Source organism: Leuresthes tenuis, unplaced genomic scaffold (genome assembly GCF_036924035.1).
Source record: "Leuresthes tenuis unplaced genomic scaffold, fLeuTen1.0.hap1 SCAF_16, whole genome shotgun sequence".
Classification (NCBI taxonomy): domain Eukaryota; kingdom Metazoa; phylum Chordata; class Actinopteri; order Atheriniformes; family Atherinopsidae; genus Leuresthes; species Leuresthes tenuis.
This window is the reverse complement of record NW_027325370.1, coordinates 3,618,589-3,637,448: the sequence shown is the minus strand read 5'-3', so window position 1 is coordinate 3,637,448 and position 18,860 is coordinate 3,618,589. Positions and strand designations below refer to the sequence as shown.

The window sequence follows — 18,860 nt, the reverse complement described above, 5'->3', positions numbered from 1 at the left end:
TGGTCACAAATCTGCTATATTCTGCATCAAGCCATGTTTAAAACGTAGAATAAAAGTGTGAAAACGCTGAACGTGAACTGTACATAGTAGAAAAAGGCTGAAATGAGATGCTGATCACTGAGGGAAAGAAATCATGACTTTTAAAAAGCTAGGAAGCGTCACTTTGACTGGGTGTGATGTGTGACCAGGGTGTGGCCTGAGCTTTTCTCTTGCTGGTGCTTGAGAAAGGCTCTAAGCCTGAAACATCAATCAGTACATTTGAATGCATAGAGCCAAAGCATACAGTTCCTCTACGGATGTGAATGTGAACTGTAAACACAGTCTCCAGGGAAAGTGAATAAAAATGCATGAAATATATTATCCATTTGTCTGAAGTAAGTTGTGATTAACTGGACTCTCCGACCCAAGGGTAAAGCCACATTGAGTTGCTTGGCAACAAGTATAAAACATTTGTAAAGCAATCTCGCCGGGGTAATAACTAATTCGGCTGTTTATTCTTGTCTTTTTCAGCATGTAAGCCTGATTCAGTGGGCTGGGCAGAAAGCCAAGAGGTTTGTTTTGTGGATGTTCACGGTGCTTAACTGCACAGTAATGTGTTGCAACAGCAGCCCCGCTCCGCTGCTGGGAATTGAGTTTATTACATCGAAAGTCCTCCGAGGTGACACCTGTACACTCATCTCAATTACTGCGAACATACTTTGTAATTCATGTTTTTCCCTCTTTAACACTGCTGTGCACTTGTGATGAATGATGAATAAGCAGTTGTCAACCAGCTCCATTCAGGGAGGGTTCCCATGAGTTCAGAGAGCTGGGAATTGTTTGTTTCAAACGCATGAGAAGGTTTGCGAAACAGCCACTCTCCAGTGAGAGGAAACCCACAGCAGGTCCGCCATAAAATGAGAAATGGCGCCATCTTTAGCAGATTTCTGGAACTTGTTTCTCTGATTATGACCTGCATTTAGACTTTTGATATTCATGTTTTTAATCTAAAAATAAACACCCGAGTTAAGTTTAACTATAGTCTGAATATAGTTGTAATGTTTATGCTAATTTTTTCTCATTATCACCCAACTCGCATAACTTGAAAGACATTTGTAAACTGTCTCAACAAAAGTTTACGTCCCACCGTAATATGCTTAATGACTATATCACAGTCAGGTCTATACAGCGGCGTGCACAGACTTTTTGAAGGGCAGGGGCGGGAAGAAAAAAAAGGGCACATATAGCGCATCCTCATCACTGTAGAGGACACTTGGGGGCACTTTAGTACGCATTTTGGCTGCCAAGGGGACACTTTAGCACGCATTTTGGCTCCCGAGAGGGAACTTTAGAACGCATTTTTGTTCCCAAGGGGACACTTTAGCACCATTTTGGCTCCCGAGAGGACACTTAAGGGCACTTTAGCACCGTTTTGGCTCCCGAGAGGATACTTTAGCACTGTTTTGGCTCCCAAGGGGACACTTTAGCACGCATTTTGGCTCCCGAGAGGACACTTGAGGGCACTTTAGAATGCATTTTTGTTCCCAAGGGGACACTTTAGCACGCATTTTGGCTCCCAAGGGGACACTTTAGCATGCATTTTGGCTCCCGCGAGGGCACTTGAGGGCAATTTAGCATGCATTTTGGCTCCCGAGAGGACACTTCAGGGCACTTAAGCACCGTTTTGGCTCCCGAGAGGATACTTTAGCATCGTTTTGGCTCCCAAACGGACACTTTAGCACCGTTTAGGCTCCCAAGAGGGCACTTTAACACATGTTTTGGCTCCCAAACGGGCACTTTAGCACCGTTTAGGCTCCCAAGAGGGCACTTTAACACATGTTTTGGCTCCCAAACGAGCACTTTAGCATGCATTTTTCAACAACTCGGTGACTGCCCCCCCCCCCCCCCCCCCCCACTTAAAAAGTGGAATACAAATGTTCAAGAAAACATTTCAATTACTTGTTTTTGAGGCTCGACCAGGTGTAGGAGGTAAATACTGTAAACATGGTTAAAATGTTAAAAAACTGACAGTGTCAGGACATCCATATGGTTGTGATGTCACCTCTTTACAAACCAGAAGTAAAGAGGTTAGTGTTGGGGTATCTTTAAAGGGTTTCCCGTCAGTTCAGGTGGAAATTTTGACCAGATGAAGTTAGCATGAAGTCACACTTAAGATCCACCCAACAAAAGGATTGATGCCTCTGATGATGTCATCTCAGGTGGTCTCAGCATTGTTTGGTTAAATAAATAAAGTCAGAATTAAAGCTATTCAGTTTTAAGAAAACAAAACAGACTCAAGTTGAATTAAACACAACTTATGCTCGTTTATAGCATGTTTAATTGTTAAAATTAGAGGCGACCATTCATTTATTTTTCATGACAGCGGGCGACAATAACTCCATGTTCCACTACACACACGTGGCAAAGAGGTTTGCAGAAAGGATTTATGATTTTAGGTTTAAACGAGGGCCATATTGTTAGAGCGTGAACGTCTAATATTTTAAACTGGAGGACTATCGATCCTACAATGAGGTGAACAAGAGCTGCAAAATCCAATCTGACCATATTTCACATAACATCAAAACTGGAGTTTGAGGAGCAGACAATCATACAAACATGAACTTCTTTACACAGAGTTCTCAAGTGTCACCTGATGCTGACTCGGTTGGTTTTTTTAACACTAAACAATAACAATAAAATTTCATTAAGCTCCACACGATCCACGTCGGGTCCAAACTGCATCTGAACAGAGCAGAGCTTTCTGCCAGTGTTGATTCTAGCAGCTAATGTCTAAAATAAAGTTTTGCATGTGTGATGCAAATGTTCTGTTTTAAATATGCAAAAGATGAGCTCGTCACTCACAATCCATCTTGTAGAACTGAGCCACAGTTTCAAAACGCTTCTCTCACATAAGGTAGGTCTACCTCAGAAGCTTTAAACTGCTACCAGCTGTCTCTTGTAACATCAGAACCAGCTCCCTGCGTATATAGTGTACTGTGTGCCATACACTGTGAATAAAATTAACATTGCAAACATCCACATGTTATCACGTTTCACCTCTTGTTAAGTTATCTCTTAACAGGCGTCCACCCAAACATCTCCACAGCAGCTGCAATGAAAGCCTGACGTCTCAACAGTCAATATTGATGCTGCAGAGCAGCTCCTCCAAAGCCTCCAGTTTCTGATTGGCCTCCTCGATCGCGCTGTACGTCTGCACGTTGCTGGCGATGTGGTGGCGGATGTCGTCCACCAGAGGGACGGAGTCCGTCTCCTGTCTCTCCTCCAGTGATGCAGCATCCTCCTTTACGATCTCGGCGAATTCAGCCCGATCCACCAGCTGTGACAAACGGGTGTAACAGGTGTGAATGTATCCTAAGGGGGACACGCCTGACCAGAATATCCTGAACTCTGTTTTCTGCTCACTAAATTAACCTTTCATGAGACTTTGCACTGTGATAAAAGTCAGATAAAAGATAAAATGCTAGTCGAGTACCACTGAGGTTTGCTTTAAAAGTCAAATGTTTCCTGCTGTAATCTAGGTTTACTTTCTTAAGCTGATAATCACATAAGTAAAGCGTGTTTCGCTGCTGGGCCTGTTCACAGCGGCGAGGGTTGCGTGCCAGCACTTCTTTCGAACTAGGCGTGTGTCAACGACAGTCTGCTGCAGACAATACACTAAGGAACTGCCTCGTAAAAACCTGCTTCAAAGAAAATAAACCCACCCTTTAGAATTCACCCGTACATATTCCACTGTTTTGACAGAAGCTGGATAGTTATACACAGACAGCTGTTGAGCAATTTGGGTAATATGTACATTCACTATGGATGCTACTCTCACATCTGTATGTTGAATATGAAACACGACTGTTTGCATAGATTGTGCAGTGAGCTAATTACAGAAGAAGCTTTTCTCCTGCCCCGTTTTTCAAAGTAAAAGCATGCTAACTCTAGCATTATAGTCAATACAAACATGAAGGTTGAGTTAAACATCACATCTAATTGGCAAGACAGCAGTAATGAACCATCAGCTGGGATATTTCAGGTCATTCACCCATAATGACGCTCAGGCTGGCGTCAACACAGAGACACGGAAACCCACCCGCTCGATTATCTTGGCCATGAACTCTGTGCACTGATCCTCCAGCCGAGAGAGGCGGAAGAGCTTGGCCGTCTTCCACATGTGCACGACGTTGTCCTCGCAAATAGTCTTCGCCAGCGTCTTCCCACAGAGTCGCCTCAGCCCCGGCAGCAGATACATGTCGGCCACACACAGCACATCAAACACGTTCTCCATCATCAGCTGGACACAAAACAGCAATCAATTTAGCTTCTTCTGTAAAGACATTGTGTTTTAAGAGTTCATTCTTTCAGGCAGTCGATGATCGAAGACACATCTGAAGAATTCATCTAAACATTCGATGTGCTGCAGGGTTCAGGATGTAAACACATCAGTGAGCCAATCAGAAGCCACAATCATCACCTTGGTTCATGCGCTTGTTGGCTTAATTCCACAGCTACTGAAAACAGAGCACATTAGCCTTCATTTGAGGCTGCGTTTGGAGCTTAAATATTTGCTCTCTTTTAGCTCTGTTAAGTTATCTTCGAACCCCGTGGCCCGGTACAGGGATATCAAAAGTTCAATAGTTAAAGTGCACGTTGTTTTTCTTTAAAAAGGCTCGTGCCCTGCAGTAAGAAACCAGTTTATCAGCCACAATCTGGTCCACAATGGCGGTTTTCTTAGCTGACAACCTTTTCATGACTCATCGTCACGAGAAGCAAGTTTCTCCCATTTTATAAATAATATAATAAGCATAATAAGTGTGTATAACAATATTAATAATGTGTGTCCACCTCTGACAGAAAGCGTGCACAAACCTCTGTGTCATCAGTGTAGATGTAATACATGACGTGGATGAAGGTTTCATGGGAGATATTGTGTAAAGTTATCACTGGGGTGCTGGGCTGGGACTGCAGCTGCTCTCCCTCACTGAAGTGGTCCTCCAGTAACGCTTTAAAATAATCACTGCGTCCGCAGAAAAACGCCTGGAGACACACACACGATAAAGGCAGTGTGTCAGGACCGGAACAGGGGTCTGAGGAGTGCTGCTAGGGCTTCCAGTTCGTACCTTATGACATAAGAAATCGTAGCCATCTACTCTGAAGCAGATGTCGGGATAAGTAGGGAAACGGTCAACTCTGTTAAAGGGAAGTTCACCAAATCCAACCTGAAAGGAATCGACAGATGTTACGCACGGAAGCAGGCGCAGTGTACTGAAATTGTTAATTACGCTGCCATCAGGTCCTCACTCTTAGTTCTGTGGGTAACGCACAGTCTGCTAACTGAGCCATCTCATCCTGCAGCTGACAGCTCTGAGGCTCCAGGCTGAGAACTTTCACACAGATTCCCGGCTTGTTGGACACTTAAATAAGACAGAAATAAGAAATAAGACATTTTGGCACTTTGAAACTGTTTGAAAACTGTGTTTTATCACTGTGGCAACGTGCAATCAGTGCATGGATTCGCAGTGTAGCTGTAAATGCAAACCAAAGCTCTGTCTTACCAAACTCATACACCTGTTTACATTTATTCTCCAGCTCTTCGATAAGATCTGCCATTTTGCACTGCTTAGCGAGTCGTCTGCTGTCCTCCAGAAGACTAATGTCAATATCCATGCGTCCTGTAACATGAAGTAAAAACAAACTGACCTTCGACACAGCACAGCTACTCTTATCTGTGCATCAGTAATGGCGGGAATTGTATCTGTTTTATGTCTTTATTCAACTAATCTCTTTGATGTTGTGTTAGTTTTTCTCAAGTCTTTGAGCTAGTTTATTTTGTGAAATGCTAACAAAGCTGGGTCTCATTCATAAAAATGTTGCTCCAAAGCAGTACGAGCAGTCAGCAAACTGACAAAGTGCTTTAAATCCAGTGAGTGCAACAGACTGCAGCTGCCTTTTTAAAGGGGTACGCATTCAAAACCTCTTATTAGCAGGAGAACACAAATACTGCCAGGTCAAATTTCACAAAACACGTTCAAATGAGACGCCCATTAGGACCACTGCCTTTAAAACTGCCTCTCAGACTGTGCTTCTCTAAATCTAAATGGTGATTAAAACAAAATCTGGATTTGAAATAGGAGCGCCTCTTCTTAACGGATTAGACAATACGTGATCTCTAACTGTCTTTCCTACTCTTGGCGTGCATATTTGAGACAGTCCATCCTTTACAGGAATAAATTCAAACAGTGCGACATGCTGGCCTCTGAGCAGCTCCAATGGAGAAGCTGCACAAACTACTAATTCAACAGCATCTAAAGTGTAGCAGCCTGACATCTTGCTGCTCCAAAGCACACTCACCTGTATAGAAATATTGCAGGATGGCTCCAAAGGCTGCAGGATTAATCTGAAATCAGAACAGCTTTTATTTGTATCGGCATAAACTCTATTTATTCTATAACAGACATGAGAGTCACAAGGCAGAAAGGGCATTTACTTACCAAAGGATGCTTGAGGGTGATGAGGTTCTTTCCTTTCCATTTGCTCTCGAACATTTCGGTGAAGTACTCTGAGCGTGCGCTGAGAATACATCGGTGCGCCGGAAATGTTTGCCCGTGAACCAGGAACTTGACATCACTGTGCTGACCCTGCTCCAGTATCCTAAAGGCAGAATACAGATGTGTTTCTTGCAAACTGTTTCCTGTTTACTGTTAAGTAAACGCCTGGATGGGATGGGACACACTCACATGTGCAGGAAGTAGTTAAAATCATTCCGCTGCATGGCACGGACACTGACACACTTATACTCTTTGAGCAGGCGTCGAATGGAGTCATTCAGGGAGCCGTAGACACATCTCTCCCCATCAAATGTGTTGGCTTCACACTTGGCCCCTGAAAGTCAAGAAATACATTTATTTTTTTTAAAAAAAGCATGATTAACGTTCGTTTTTTACCCCTATGATGAGCACATTACTCGGCCTTACCACTAGCCAACAGGTACTGGACAAGCTCCTCATGACCACAGAGGCAGGCGTAATACCTAATGGACAAAGTGTCTTCATATCGACCGTTCATCATAATGTCGGGGTGTTAGACAGAGGATTACTTTCACTGTACTCACAAAGGGGTGCTGTCCCACTTATCTCTCACATTGAGGTCCACGTCTCTTTGTTCAACAAGGTATCTTGGAGAGAAAATGAAAAGAGCGGATACAGTGACTTGCTGGAATCAACACGATCACAGCTTGTTATCAAATGAGCGACACAAAGTCAAGCAACTTCGGGAGATTAAAATTGGTGCATGACAACAGGATCATCCCTGAGTGTAGTGCAAAGCAGCAAAATGGGACAACTGCAACTTCATGCAACAATTTAATCCCCTCTTTCTAATCACACAACCCTGGGTTCTTGACTTATCATGACTAAACTGACTGATGTTTTCACCTTATCACCTGGGTTACAGTAATTGAAACCTTTAAACAGAGTTCTCTACAGAGTTGGACTGTAACGCTATTTAGTCATTAGCGGGACTCTCCCAAAGCACAGAAAGTATGAACGTACCATCCTTTGGCCATCTGACCCTGACAGCTTGGTTGCATCTGGAAACTGAGGAGCTGACCTACAAATGTTAGCTAAAGTTACTGTGTTGTCACAGCTAATGTTAGCTTCCACTCCCGTTTATATGCAAAACAGTCAAACAGCAAGAAAGCAGGCAGAAAGAAGGCTATGCTTTAACTGTACCCACGTACTGTACATGCTTTACGAACGGGGCTTTTAGCCTAACCAAAATAATGTCACCACAGCCTCTGGTTACCTGACTCTACAAATGTCGCCCTTTCTGCAACTACTAAACAAGTCGTGCACATCCATGGTCTCCTCGGCGTTTTCGGTCCTCTGTAATGCATTGAGACGGCCTGTCTGCCGGACAGGTGAGCGATGGTTAGGTGTAGCTTCACAGGTTGCTCTTAGGACGCTGAGAAAGTTGGCAAGCTCACACACCTCCTTGGACTGTTGTTGACAACCTGCGGGTCATCTGTGTTTTGGTCGAAGGCTTCAGCGGTCATGTGACCAGAGAGCGTTCACTTACGTCATGTACTGTACGGAAAAGCTGCGAATGTAGGACGCCTCGCAAGTCAGCGAATAAAGGCTATACAATTCTCTATTGTGAATCTACTTTGATATTACATTATTACTATAAAACAAGACAGTTTTTACAACAAGTTTATTCGACTGAGAGTTCAAGCAGAAGGGACGTAATTTGACTTAGTAAGAACCCGTAAATGGCTTTAAAACTCAAATTTCCCACCTCAAACGGGTAACCCGAATGCAGCATTCGACGTCATGTTATTTTCGAACATTCTCCGCGTCTGAAAAAACATTTTACTGCAACAATATCCGATAAAGAATGAGACTCTACGCTGTTCTTGACATGCAGTTTCCTTGAGTTATTTGAATAAAAAGCTCTGTCTTCTTCATTGTTTCGTTCCACCGTCGGACGACTTGAAATGTCCCAGTTTCTGCCTTTAACTGCAGCAAAGCAAACCCCTTTTCACAGAGAGCATCCACAGTCAAATACATGTTAATGTGTATCAGGCGTTTATTTATTCACAGATTACAGGGAAGATAGTTATATACAACAACAAAAGAAATGTCCTTCCCTATTAGTTTGTTTAAAAAAAAGAAAAATTGTGGAGTTTTTTACAATGTGAATTCAGTTTCATCAAGATCTGAAATAAATCTCCCTTTTTTCTCCGGTGGTACAAGATTGTGTTTCAATAAGCTGATCTGCAGCTGAAGTTTTTCTCGCTTCAGCAACAGGGTTTCCTTCTGCAGATTTAGCACATCATCTGACAAACTCTCTGGAAATAGAAAAGCACACAACAACGCACGCATTTAGGAATTTGATCAATTAGTTGATTACTTTTTATTTTGTTATTGTTGTTTATATAGCACCTTTCAAAACATTTAAAGTGTGTTTTATGTAAGAGATTTACATAAAAACGAAAAGAAACAGCTAAACTATGAATAAAGTAAAACAGAGCTCTCATAGAGGAGGAGGGGGGTTATGAACTATGTCCTGAATTTTAATTGGAAGCGTGGAACTTGGGTGGCGTGAGTTGTCACGTGTGACGACACAAAAGTATGAATGAGCATTTCTGTCTGCTGGAAAGAGTCCAGAGAGCATACTTTCTGCTTTGTTCCTCGACTGAAGATGTTTATCATGTGTTATCAGTTTATAAGCAGCATTATTGGAAGCTGATTTGGGAAAAGAAAACTACGGAACTTCAGTTTTACTATGATTCAACTTAAGTGTGTTTAGAGACATCCGGTCGCTAATTTTAGCCTCTGTGGGGGCATCTTAAAGTGGTCATAGAGACAGACTCTCACACACAAGTGGACTAAGCTATGTCTCACTTCACCAATTCAGACTTTTAATATAAGTCTCTGGCATAAATTCTTCTTATTTAAACTGAAGGCTGTAATGTGAGAAAACAGGAGAGGTGCAACAACGGATTAATATCTTTTCAATGCACTGAGGATAATCTGAGCGATGTCACACAACCAAACCTTCACACCGTATAATGCAAACGTTTGTTATTCACAAAATCCTGAAAACATGAGCAGTAACTAATTATATTCAGATGTAGACACTCCCACATTCCTTACATATTTGTCTTTCCCAGAGGCAACAACACATTGTGACTATTAAAAGAAACAAACATTACATACAAAGTCTAGTCGTCATGTCTCCTAGTGATTAGACAGAGTAAATTACAACTTTGCTCCTTACCTGTGACAGATCTGTTAACTGAGACTAGCTGGGACTCAACATTTGCTCGTCTTTTGTTGGTCCTTTTCATCCAGAAAGGAGAAGCGCAGATTAATTCCACCTCAACAGGGTAGTGATCACTCACTCTCAGAGCCTGTAGGAGGTTGTGTGCAATGATTGAGGAATATTCTAACCAGGGAAAATGTCTCTTTCACTGTGGTAAAGAAGGCTAACTCACCATTTCTTCTGTCATGGCGAACTCTTTGTGGAAATTAAATGGCTTGGCTGAGTTTGGCACAATGGCTGCCAGCATGTCCTCTCCATACACTACAATCCTGCCGCAGAAAAGCATTACTTAAGCTCATGATTTCATGCAACAATACAAACATTCCCTTCCTGAAAAGAAACAATCCTGTCACAAATCTTTGCCTGTCGTAGGTGTGATCAGTGGTTGTTCTTGCAGTGGTGTCCACATCATCAGCAATCAGCCAGTGGAAATTCTTGTCCCTGTGAATCCGGATCCCCTCCATTTCTTTAGGGGTGACAAACGCACCATCCGCTCTGAAGTCCCCCAGGATCATTACATTCTGAGAGGATATCAAAAACAGCCAGTGCTATCATAACTTACTACAATATCCATTCACTGAAATGATACAATTCAGAACTTCGGTATTTCAGTGATTATTCGCAGGTCATGTCAGCTGCAGTAATAGCAGCTATTCCAGATATATAGAAGTAGGTGTGGTTATGAGTATAAAACCAAGAAATTGCCCCTCACATCAGTTTTCCACTTGTCTTTGACCACCAGAAAGACCTCGTACAGCTCATCCAGCTCTCTCTCCGAATCCTGCGGTGTGGTGTGGACTGGGATCAGCACGAGATCCTTCAGCACTGCGTCAGAAACGACTCTCAACTCACTCCACATGCTTAATAATACTCCCCCACTGTGACATAGCTTAATACTGTCTGCATACAGCATAGACGTGACTCAGAAAAGCCCAGAGGCCATGTTAAAACAACCCTCCCTGTTACTCTTCAAGCCTGAGTCAAGTGCAGAGACTGACCTGTGTTGCGAGGTTTGAAGAAGAGAATGTAGGGTTCTCTTACAAACACATCCACGTCATTCGGCTGGTTGTCTTCATATTGATAGCTGTCAATCAGGTCGACCACATTATCCCTATCAGTGGGGAGCAAAATGTGTTTTTACGCAGCTTTTTGGCGGTTATATTTCGAAATCTGGTGGCATGATGAATGATTTACCTGTAGAGAAACATAAATTGTTCTTTGTATCTGGTCCTTCCGAGGCGGGCACTCAGCTGCAGTGCGTAGTGATTGGATGTGTTCACCCTGAAAGTCAAAGCAAGCGTGTTGTCATTGTGTTGTACTGTCAAAGGCAGCCGCAGTGGATTATATAAAACGTAAAATTACCTATTAAGTTCCTCCAGGAGCAGTTTAATAGAAGCCCCACTCACATCCACAACCTCCAGAATGACTATGATGTCGTATCGAGACACAATCTGCAAAAGACCTCTGTTATCAGGCTTTGGGATCTGTTTGTTCTGCCCCCCCTCCCTCCGGAGTTTGTCACGATAAACTCAAAACAGTTACAAAACAGGTACCATTTTCATTATCGTATTTCACACCACACCTGGCAGCTTCCCAAGAACCACATCAGTGACAAGACCGAAGCAGGTAATAACTAATCCGCCGGTGTAATGTGAGGATTGTCTCTGGAAACAGTCGCCACGAAGCTTTACAGTGCATCAATAATTCCAGTTACTGCTGTTTTACCTTGACCAGGATAGACAAGACATCTGGATCTGAGACTTTTGCCAGTCCAAACCTCTGTGCGTTGAATGCAGCGATCTTCATAATCTGACAGAAGAAGAGCGAGAATGAGACATTTAATCTTCTGGTAAATAAACATATGAGCTTTCATTCATACATACACTTAAATCTGTGTTTCCCCAACCTTAATTACCTCTAGTAATGTCCAGATGGAAATGGTGCAGCGTCAGTCGCACACAGGCATGTCAGACCTGTGGAATAAACCAGCTCTTGGTTGTGGTTGTTTAGCGGAGGAAAGTTACTGGCTATTTGGTTCCACGACAGAAGGGAGGGAGAGTTTGAAAAAGGATTTCACATCGAGTGGACAGACCGGTTCCTCTGTTCACACTTGATGTGATTAAGGGCAGTCAATGCCATGGCAACCATCTTTATTGTACATAAAACGTAAATACACAAATATACACAAATAGAATACGAATTATATCATCATGAGAAAGCATGTGTACCTAGCGTTTATAATAATAAAGAAATTACATTCACAGCTTGTTTAAATGACATATTTAGAGGTATTTTTTTCTTATAATAATCCCTATATGGCTTAATGTGGCTCAGATGTAATTCAACACCCTGTGCAGACCTAGAAATGTGTGCATTAGCCGCGCCTTCACCTCCGCTGCTTGCCCGGATGCTGCTTCTCACCCTCATCTCTGTCCAAACATACTTTACTCAGTGGTTTTGTAACAGGATGGGAATCCTGGGAATTAAAAGGCGCACCAAAACTTGCTGGTTCACTGCACTTCTTTGGTGATGACTGCTTATTGCATTCATGATATAATCTTTGGTCCTGTGAGGATTCTCATGTAACTATCTGTTATTATTTTGTATATTATTATTTATTTTTATTTTATTATATTATTATATATTATATCCTGTGTTTGTACTCAGTACTTTGCCAACTTATTTCCAGTCTTTTCCTGAATTAAATGCCTGGTTTTGTATGTCATCTCTCGCGTTGCATATTAACTCCTCTGGCTCAGTCATTCTTTGCCAGGCTGTTTCATGAGCTTTTTTAGCCTGGTTTCCTCAGGCTTTTGCTGTCTTATGTCTTTCAGTTCATTCCTGGTTTTGTCTTGCCAATAAAATTGATAATTTCTCTTGGATTTCTGATATTTGCTTGTTAAACTATGACGTTTGAGACACTTGGGGGTGCACTACAAAGCAGGTTCAACAAATACTCAGTATCTGTAGGTGATCTGTTTTAGCTAACGCCTAAAATGGAGATCTTTATCAACCCAGATGCGTGGGCAACAGGTGAACAGCCCCAATCAGTAATTCCATCAAAGACAGACAGCTGCAGCAGCCAAAACAGGAAGCATAGATGCCATGAGAGAAAAAAAAGGGGAATGCAGATGATATCTTAAAGTATGTGAGAAAGTTTCAGTCTTATCTTGTCAGCCGGCTGCTCTAAATGCTCCTTGTAGGAAGCAAAATAAACAAACATGAAAGCAATTCAAATCAGTCTACGTTTATTTTCTCTCTTTCAGGCTCTGAAATGCTGACCAAGGGAGTTTTAGAGGTGTGGCTATTTCTATAAATCTTTAAAACACCATAAGATATCAATATGAACCTACAAATATCATCTCAACCAGTATGTGATAAAAGCTTGAAAGTCTTTTGTATTTTTAGTGATGATTTTGATTATTTAAAGTAACTGTTAGAAAGTCAGCAGAAATAAGTTTTTTAGTAATCAGTCTCAGTTTCAGGCTACAGTTTCAGCTAAGTTCCAGAGAGATTCTGGCTGTTAACATATTGTCAATTTCCAAAAGAAGTGATTAGTTAGGAGGTGTTGATCCCTTATCTCAAAACCCCCAGGACAGGTTAGGCTTACAGCCTAAGTTGCCATGGTGATACACTTCATCCTTGCAATTGAGTCTTTTCTGGGTCTGCCATCACAGACCTTTAGGAGAAAAATGAACACCTGTATTCCCATTTATAGACAAGAACCCAATAAATCAGCAAACAGAGGAAATAATATCCAATTGATTTGGCCCTTGAGGAGATTTTTTCGACCTTTCGACCTAAAAAACATGGCCAAGATTATTCAGTTAGATGCTAAAAGTCTGGCAAATGTTTTGCTAACCGTGCTGGGGTCTTAGTAATAGCCCTAAATGTGATGAGCATCTCGAATAATTGATTACTTTAATTTAAAAACAAACGGAAACAGGAAAAACAACAAAACTATCGCGGGAAACACTGGAAACAAGCTGAACTTGGAATGTGATTCGACACAACAAAGCTACAACGAGAGTTTGGCCCAGAGTCAAGGGCATTTCTTGTGTATTTAAAAGAAAAAAGAAAATACAGTTCGATCTTTAGTGCAAGATAAGATTCTGGCACAACAACTGAAAGAATCTTTTCAGGGGGGTAGGTGGGAGAACAGGTGGCATGTGTCAGACTGGTTAACCCACATTCACATAACTATCGGGCCACTCCCAGTTCTGCCTTATAAAGTCTCCAAAAACAGATAAGACTTACACAGAAGAACACCACCACCACCTGAACACTCTTCACCAGCAGTGAGATCTCCAAACAGCACCACGATGAGTTTTAGGAGCAAGCGCAGCACCCGCCCTGGCATTTACGCGTCCTCTGGGGGCTTCAGCAGCTTGTCCTTGGGATCCTACTCCATCCCCAGAATGAGCACAGCCCCTAACTCTGGGGCTCCCATTAAGGCTGTAACCATCAACAAAAGCCTTCTCACCCCGTTGAAGATAGACATCGACCCCACTGTCCAAGCTGTTCGCACAAAGGAGAAAGACCAGATCAAGGGTCTGAACAACCGCTTTGTCTCGTTCATTGATAAGGTAAAAAGAAATTTCACTCACATTCTTGTTTGGCAAGTGGAATGTATATGATATGGATAATCCTGGTTGTACAAAACAAGCTAAAAGGCAGTCTTTGAGCCATTGTTTAAACCTTGTGTTCAAGGTGCAAAACCTGGAGAAGGAGAACAAAATGCTGGAAACTAAGTGGAAACTGATGCAAAGCCAGACCTCTGCTTCCTCCAACATTGAGCCCATGCTGAAGGCCTACATTGCCACCCTGCAAAGGCAGCTGGACGTTATCGGCAAAGACAAGCAGAGACTTCAGGCAGACAACAGCGAAATGCACAAACAAGTGGACGACTACAAGACCAAGTGAGACACATGCATCCGAGAGCCGGAGATGATGTTTTTAGCACACAATAAGAAAGGGCTCACGATGAGTAATGTCTGTCATATCTGTGGCTGTTTCAGGTATGAGGAAGAGATCAGCAAAAGGTCTGATGCAGAGAATGAGTTTGTCATGCTCAAAAAGGTAAACGATCATAACGATTAAAAGAAATAAAAAAATTCCTGTTTCATTTGCAACTTTAAACCTGTTTTCTCCAATTTGGCTGCTGTGGAACATGGTCGTCTGTTGAGTCACGAAACGATTCTTACCAAAAAGTTTGAGAAAGGGTTATTTATTTTTATTTTTGCCTCCAGGATCTGGATTCAGGGTACATGTCAAATGTGGAGCTAAACGACGGGGTGCATAGTCTCACAGATGAATTCAACTTCCTAAAGAATCTGCATGATATGGTACATAAACGCCTCAAAATCCGCTGTGATCTGTCTGGATTTTCTCCTCTTACTGTTCCGTTTGTGTTTTTCCATAAAAGGAGCTGCGCGAGATGCAGGAGAGTCTGGAGGAGACCAATGTGGTGGTGCAGATGGACAACTCCCGTGGCCTGAACATGGATCAGATTGTGTGTGACGTTCGGGCTCAGTATGAGGACATTGCTGCCCGCAGCCGCGAAGAGGCTGAAAGCTGGTACAAGACCAAGGTGAGGCATAGATGACCAGGGTCTAAAGCAAGGTGGTAAATGTCATATAGGCATGTAATGCATGTAAGCAGCTTTGGGTTAGCTGCTCACATACCTTTGTGTGACGAGCCAATTTGTAAAACAAGTTTCAGTTCAAACGTTGGGAGTAATAAAGGGTCAACAGTTAGCTAACAATCTACAAGATGAGCCTGAACTAGCTTTGACTGGTCTGATAATTACTGTTTTCTATTCTTTGCTTTCCTGTTTGATCCTAATCGATACCAGTTCAACCAGATGGAGGCTGAGGCAAACAAGTATGACAGTGAGCTGCATAAAACCAAGGGGGAAATAGCTGAGCTCAAGCGAATGATCACCCGTCTACAGCGAGAGACTGATGCTGCAAAGACACAAGTGAGTTTAAGGTTTCCGATTCATTCCAACACAAAGACATATGAGGGCTTACAGTTTGTCGTGTGAGGGCATCTAAACTAATCCAAAAGGCCACGTGGCAGACATTGCTTTCTAAAACCTTAAGCAGCCACAGAAATGAGGACTACAGTGGTGACGGCCACTTCTACACATTCAAGTGATAATGATAATTACAGGTGATTGTCACACATGACAATCACCTGTAATTATCACATTCCAGGCCCTTTGTCACTTTGTCAAGGAGCCTTGACTTCCACTTAAAAGGTGTGACTGACAAGCTCAGATTTCCATGAAATTTCATTTCCGTGCAGGTTGCCAACCTCAATGTTGGCATTGCTGAGGTGGAAACACTCGGGGAACAAGCGGTGGCAGATGCCAGGTGCCGCATCAAGGAGCTGGAGCAGGCTCTGCAGCAGGCCAAGCAGAAAATGGCATGGCAGCTCAAAGAGTACCAGGAGCTCATGAACGTCAAGCTGGCCCTCGACATAGAGATATCCACCTACAAGAAGCTGCTGGAGGGAGAGGAAGAAAGGTGAGTCGCATTGGGAGATCTCTGGCTCGGTTACCACTCTCAGAAATTTAAATCTGCCTTGCCTCAGGATACTCAACAATAGCCGGAGTTCCTGAAGAGCCATTAGAGATGAATGAATGTGCTCACAGAATTATTTTTTACTTTAATTATTAGTTACTTGAGTAAACGAAATACTGACTCATGCACAAAGTATTTGAGGGACTTGAACTGACAGCTTTTAACGTTCTCACCGCTTTTAACCCGTCGAGACCCGATGCAATGTGTGGGTACTGCAGTTCCCATAGCAACGGGGCGACACAGGTCTGAATGTGTGATAAAAAACGATGCATCCATTGCTTATACCCGCTTAACTTAATTCAGGGTTGGTGGGAGGCTTGAGTTTGGGCCGTGTTTAGCAAAAAAAACCATACATTTTAATTACTTCTGCAACAACTCATCATCATTTGGTTAAAACTTTATGGACAAAACCTCACTGGCAATGCAAATCTGCCTCTTGGCAGTTTGCTTAAAGACCAGGGAGCATAATCACGAGCTACTAAAGCTTCAATCAGACACTTCAGAACAAGTGTTTTCGATTTTTTTTTTACCTAAACCGATCCAATCTAAGCTTTGTGTGCCTTGTCAGAGCAAGCGCTCCACCTCACTACGCTGCTTTGAATCTAAATGTGAATCAAACGTGTAGAAATCGTACAAAACTGAGCTTCTCAAACCCAGAATAATGCAGCTGGAGATCGTATCACTCCTGCTATGGACACGCTCAACCGGGCTCAGATAGCTGAGGATTCCATCTCTTTGTAAAATAAAGCGGCTGAAATCCCAATAAAACCGCTTTCCTTCACACGTGTCTTTTTGCTTCTTTAGTCAGACAGCTAAAAGTGTCCGAAATCAGCCCACTTTAGGGTCAGTCACTCAGTTTCACTGTGGCTGGTGGGGGGGGGTGCAATGAGATTAACACTATAGTGGTTCAACTCAAATAAACAGCCTTTCCTCAACTGTCCTCTCTGTGGGAACTTCTTTCTTTACACATCTTCTATTCACTGTATTTCCTGCTTTCTCATTGACAGACTTGGACAGCAGTCTATTGTCAGCATCCAAACTGTGCCCACCCAAAGTGAGTATTTCACAAAAAAGCAACTCCATCATTAGCACCAATGCTAAATCAGTGCCATCCGCTATCCTGTCCGTGGTGCGTTTGCTTCAGTGTCCTCCCTTTGTCCTAACAGCCACCATGGTTGACAGCCGCCAGCGGAGAAGGTCTGGCCCAATCCTCATCAAGACAGTGGAGACCCAAGACAGGTCATACAGCTAAAGCCGAAAACAGGCTGCAGTGTTCACCGGGTGCCAGGGTGACCCTTTAAATGCTGCCTTTACATTAATCTCTTTGGAACTTGCCACTGTAAAAGCCAACTGCACAAATGAGCCGTGTGTGTGTGTGTGTGTGTTTCCCTTCTTCACATGAATTACCAGTAACTAAATAAATCTTTAAACAACAGCTGCAAACTTGTCTTTCTTCAAACAACTGCTTCGAGGCTTTAAAAGCTGGATGTTTTGTGTTGGTCTGTTGCTACTCTGCCACTTGAAATCTTAGCTCAGTTTATTTCGATGATTTTGTGCCACAGTTGAGCATGCAGCTGATTTATTAGAGAAAAACACTTTCCTTCACAATACTCAGAAATGCAAGCTTTTTTGTGGCATCTGTCAAATAAAGAATTAGATTACTGGCCATTTAAATAATGCTGTATAATGTTGTATAAATATGCTGTATAATGGCTGCTGAATAACACCTGTCAGCTTTGACCTCCCCCCCTTTTTTTTAAATAAATATATTTCATGATTCAAGATTCAAGAAGCTTTATTTATCCCGAGGGAAATTGCTGTGCAACAGTTATGGAACAAGGGGGAAAGTACAAAATTAAATTAAATTGAATAAAATTAAATTAAATTAAAATTGAAATATGAATAAAACAAAAATTAAATTAAATTAAATTAAATTAAATTAAAAATAAAATAAAGATAAGAAGAAATAAAGAATAAGAATAAGAATAAGCATAAGAATAAGAATAAGAATAAGAATAAAAATAAAATAAGTAACTAGATACAATATCTGCAGTGTGCAAATTAGCAGCCTCAATAAATAAATAAAACCAGTATATACAAACAAGTGATTAGGAGAAAGTGTCACTGTATAAGTGGGTAAAGTGACATTTTGGCCTCTGTCGTTCTGTCGATTTCTGCTGCTTTGTCGAGAATTGCTACCGCCGCATAAACTTATAGGTGTGTCTATCGATTTAAGCTACCCTATCAAAACATGCTACTTTATGGTTTTCTACCTCTGTATATCAAATAAAGGCATAAAGTGAGTGTTTTCGTCTCTCCTGTGTGTAATTATAAAACGTGTAAAGACATTTATTTATATCAGGGGTAGCATATTTTGATAGCACAATAACATCCTATCAAATAAAGCTCCCGCTACTCAATGCATTCATGCATGACTGCTAATAACCTCACCGCCGATGTTAA

General features: G+C 42.1%; 3 protein-coding genes across 5 annotated transcripts; 1 reads left to right on the top strand and 2 right to left on the bottom strand.

The window, feature by feature from the left end:
- Positions 1 to 2,303: 2,303 nt before the first annotated feature.
- Positions 2,304 to 8,110, bottom strand: abtb1 (ankyrin repeat and BTB (POZ) domain containing 1). Of its 3 annotated transcripts, none has more exons than XM_072367284.1 (12): positions 7,974 to 8,110; positions 7,097 to 7,159; positions 6,960 to 7,015; positions 6,723 to 6,867; positions 6,477 to 6,636; positions 6,337 to 6,382; positions 5,541 to 5,657; positions 5,287 to 5,399; positions 5,106 to 5,204; positions 4,855 to 5,022; positions 4,079 to 4,279; positions 2,304 to 3,316 (listed from the first exon to the last, which is right to left on the bottom strand). In XM_072367284.1, exons 1-12 carry the CDS (start codon positions 8,036 to 8,038, stop codon positions 3,110 to 3,112), a joined length of 1,440 nt encoding a protein of 479 aa, XP_072223385.1. In that variant the 5' UTR covers positions 8,039 to 8,110; the 3' UTR covers positions 2,304 to 3,109. The 3 variants fall into 3 exon arrangements, with proteins under 3 accessions (XP_072223385.1, XP_072223386.1, XP_072223387.1); XM_072367285.1 differs by having other exon boundaries at positions 7,789 to 8,049; XM_072367286.1 differs by lacking the exon at positions 7,974 to 8,110 and adding an exon at positions 7,536 to 7,745 and having other exon boundaries at positions 6,960 to 7,159.
- A 538-nt stretch (positions 8,111 to 8,648) lies between these two features.
- On the bottom strand, positions 8,649 to 11,640 carry LOC140271544 (deoxyribonuclease-1-like). Its single transcript, XM_072366804.1, has 9 exons — positions 11,536 to 11,640; positions 11,173 to 11,261; positions 11,005 to 11,091; positions 10,809 to 10,921; positions 10,523 to 10,635; positions 10,174 to 10,331; positions 9,983 to 10,079; positions 9,766 to 9,898; positions 8,649 to 8,833 (listed from the first exon to the last, which is right to left on the bottom strand). The coding sequence occupies exons 1-9, from the start codon at positions 11,614 to 11,616 to the stop codon at positions 8,673 to 8,675; spliced, it is 1,032 nt and encodes a 343-aa protein (XP_072222905.1). The 5' UTR covers positions 11,617 to 11,640; the 3' UTR covers positions 8,649 to 8,672.
- A 2,422-nt stretch (positions 11,641 to 14,062) lies between these two features.
- LOC140271823 (keratin, type II cytoskeletal 8) lies at positions 14,063 to 17,671 on the top strand. Its single transcript, XM_072367127.1, has 9 exons — positions 14,063 to 14,396; positions 14,521 to 14,729; positions 14,829 to 14,889; positions 15,060 to 15,155; positions 15,236 to 15,400; positions 15,665 to 15,790; positions 16,120 to 16,340; positions 17,405 to 17,451; positions 17,564 to 17,671. The coding sequence occupies exons 1-9, from the start codon at positions 14,133 to 14,135 to the stop codon at positions 17,647 to 17,649; spliced, it is 1,275 nt and encodes a 424-aa protein (XP_072223228.1). The 5' UTR covers positions 14,063 to 14,132; the 3' UTR covers positions 17,650 to 17,671.
- The last annotated feature ends 1,189 nt before the right edge of the window (positions 17,672 to 18,860 follow it).

Bases quoted from the DNA above. Each gene is read 5' to 3' on its own strand.
- LOC140271544 (XM_072366804.1), bottom strand. From the start codon at position 11,616: ATGAAGATCGCTGCATTCAACGCACAGAGGTTTGGACTGGCAAAAGTC. The intron at 10,922-11,004 runs GTAAATCATTCA...CCCCACTGATAG, and splicing joins CAATTTATGTTTCTCTACAG to GGATAATGTGGTCGACCTGA. The intron at 10,080-10,173 runs GCAAAGATTTGT...TTTCTGCGGCAG, and splicing joins ACTGATCACACCTACGACAG to GATTGTAGTGTATGGAGAGG.
- abtb1 (XM_072367284.1), bottom strand. From the start codon at position 8,038: ATGACCGCTGAAGCCTTCGACCAAAACACAGATGACCCGCAGGTTGTC. The intron at 6,868-6,959 runs GTAAGGCCGAGT...CTTGACTTTCAG, and splicing joins CCAGTACCTGTTGGCTAGTG to GGGCCAAGTGTGAAGCCAAC. The intron at 5,658-6,336 runs GTGAGTGTGCTT...TTCATGTTACAG, and splicing joins CCTGCAATATTTCTATACAG to GACGCATGGATATTGACATT.
- LOC140271823 (XM_072367127.1), top strand. From the start codon at position 14,133: ATGAGTTTTAGGAGCAAGCGCAGCACCCGCCCTGGCATTTACGCGTCC. The intron at 14,730-14,828 runs GTGAGACACATG...TGGCTGTTTCAG, and splicing joins GTGGACGACTACAAGACCAA to GTATGAGGAAGAGATCAGCA. The intron at 15,791-16,119 runs GTGAGTTTAAGG...ATTTCCGTGCAG, and splicing joins CTGATGCTGCAAAGACACAA to GTTGCCAACCTCAATGTTGG.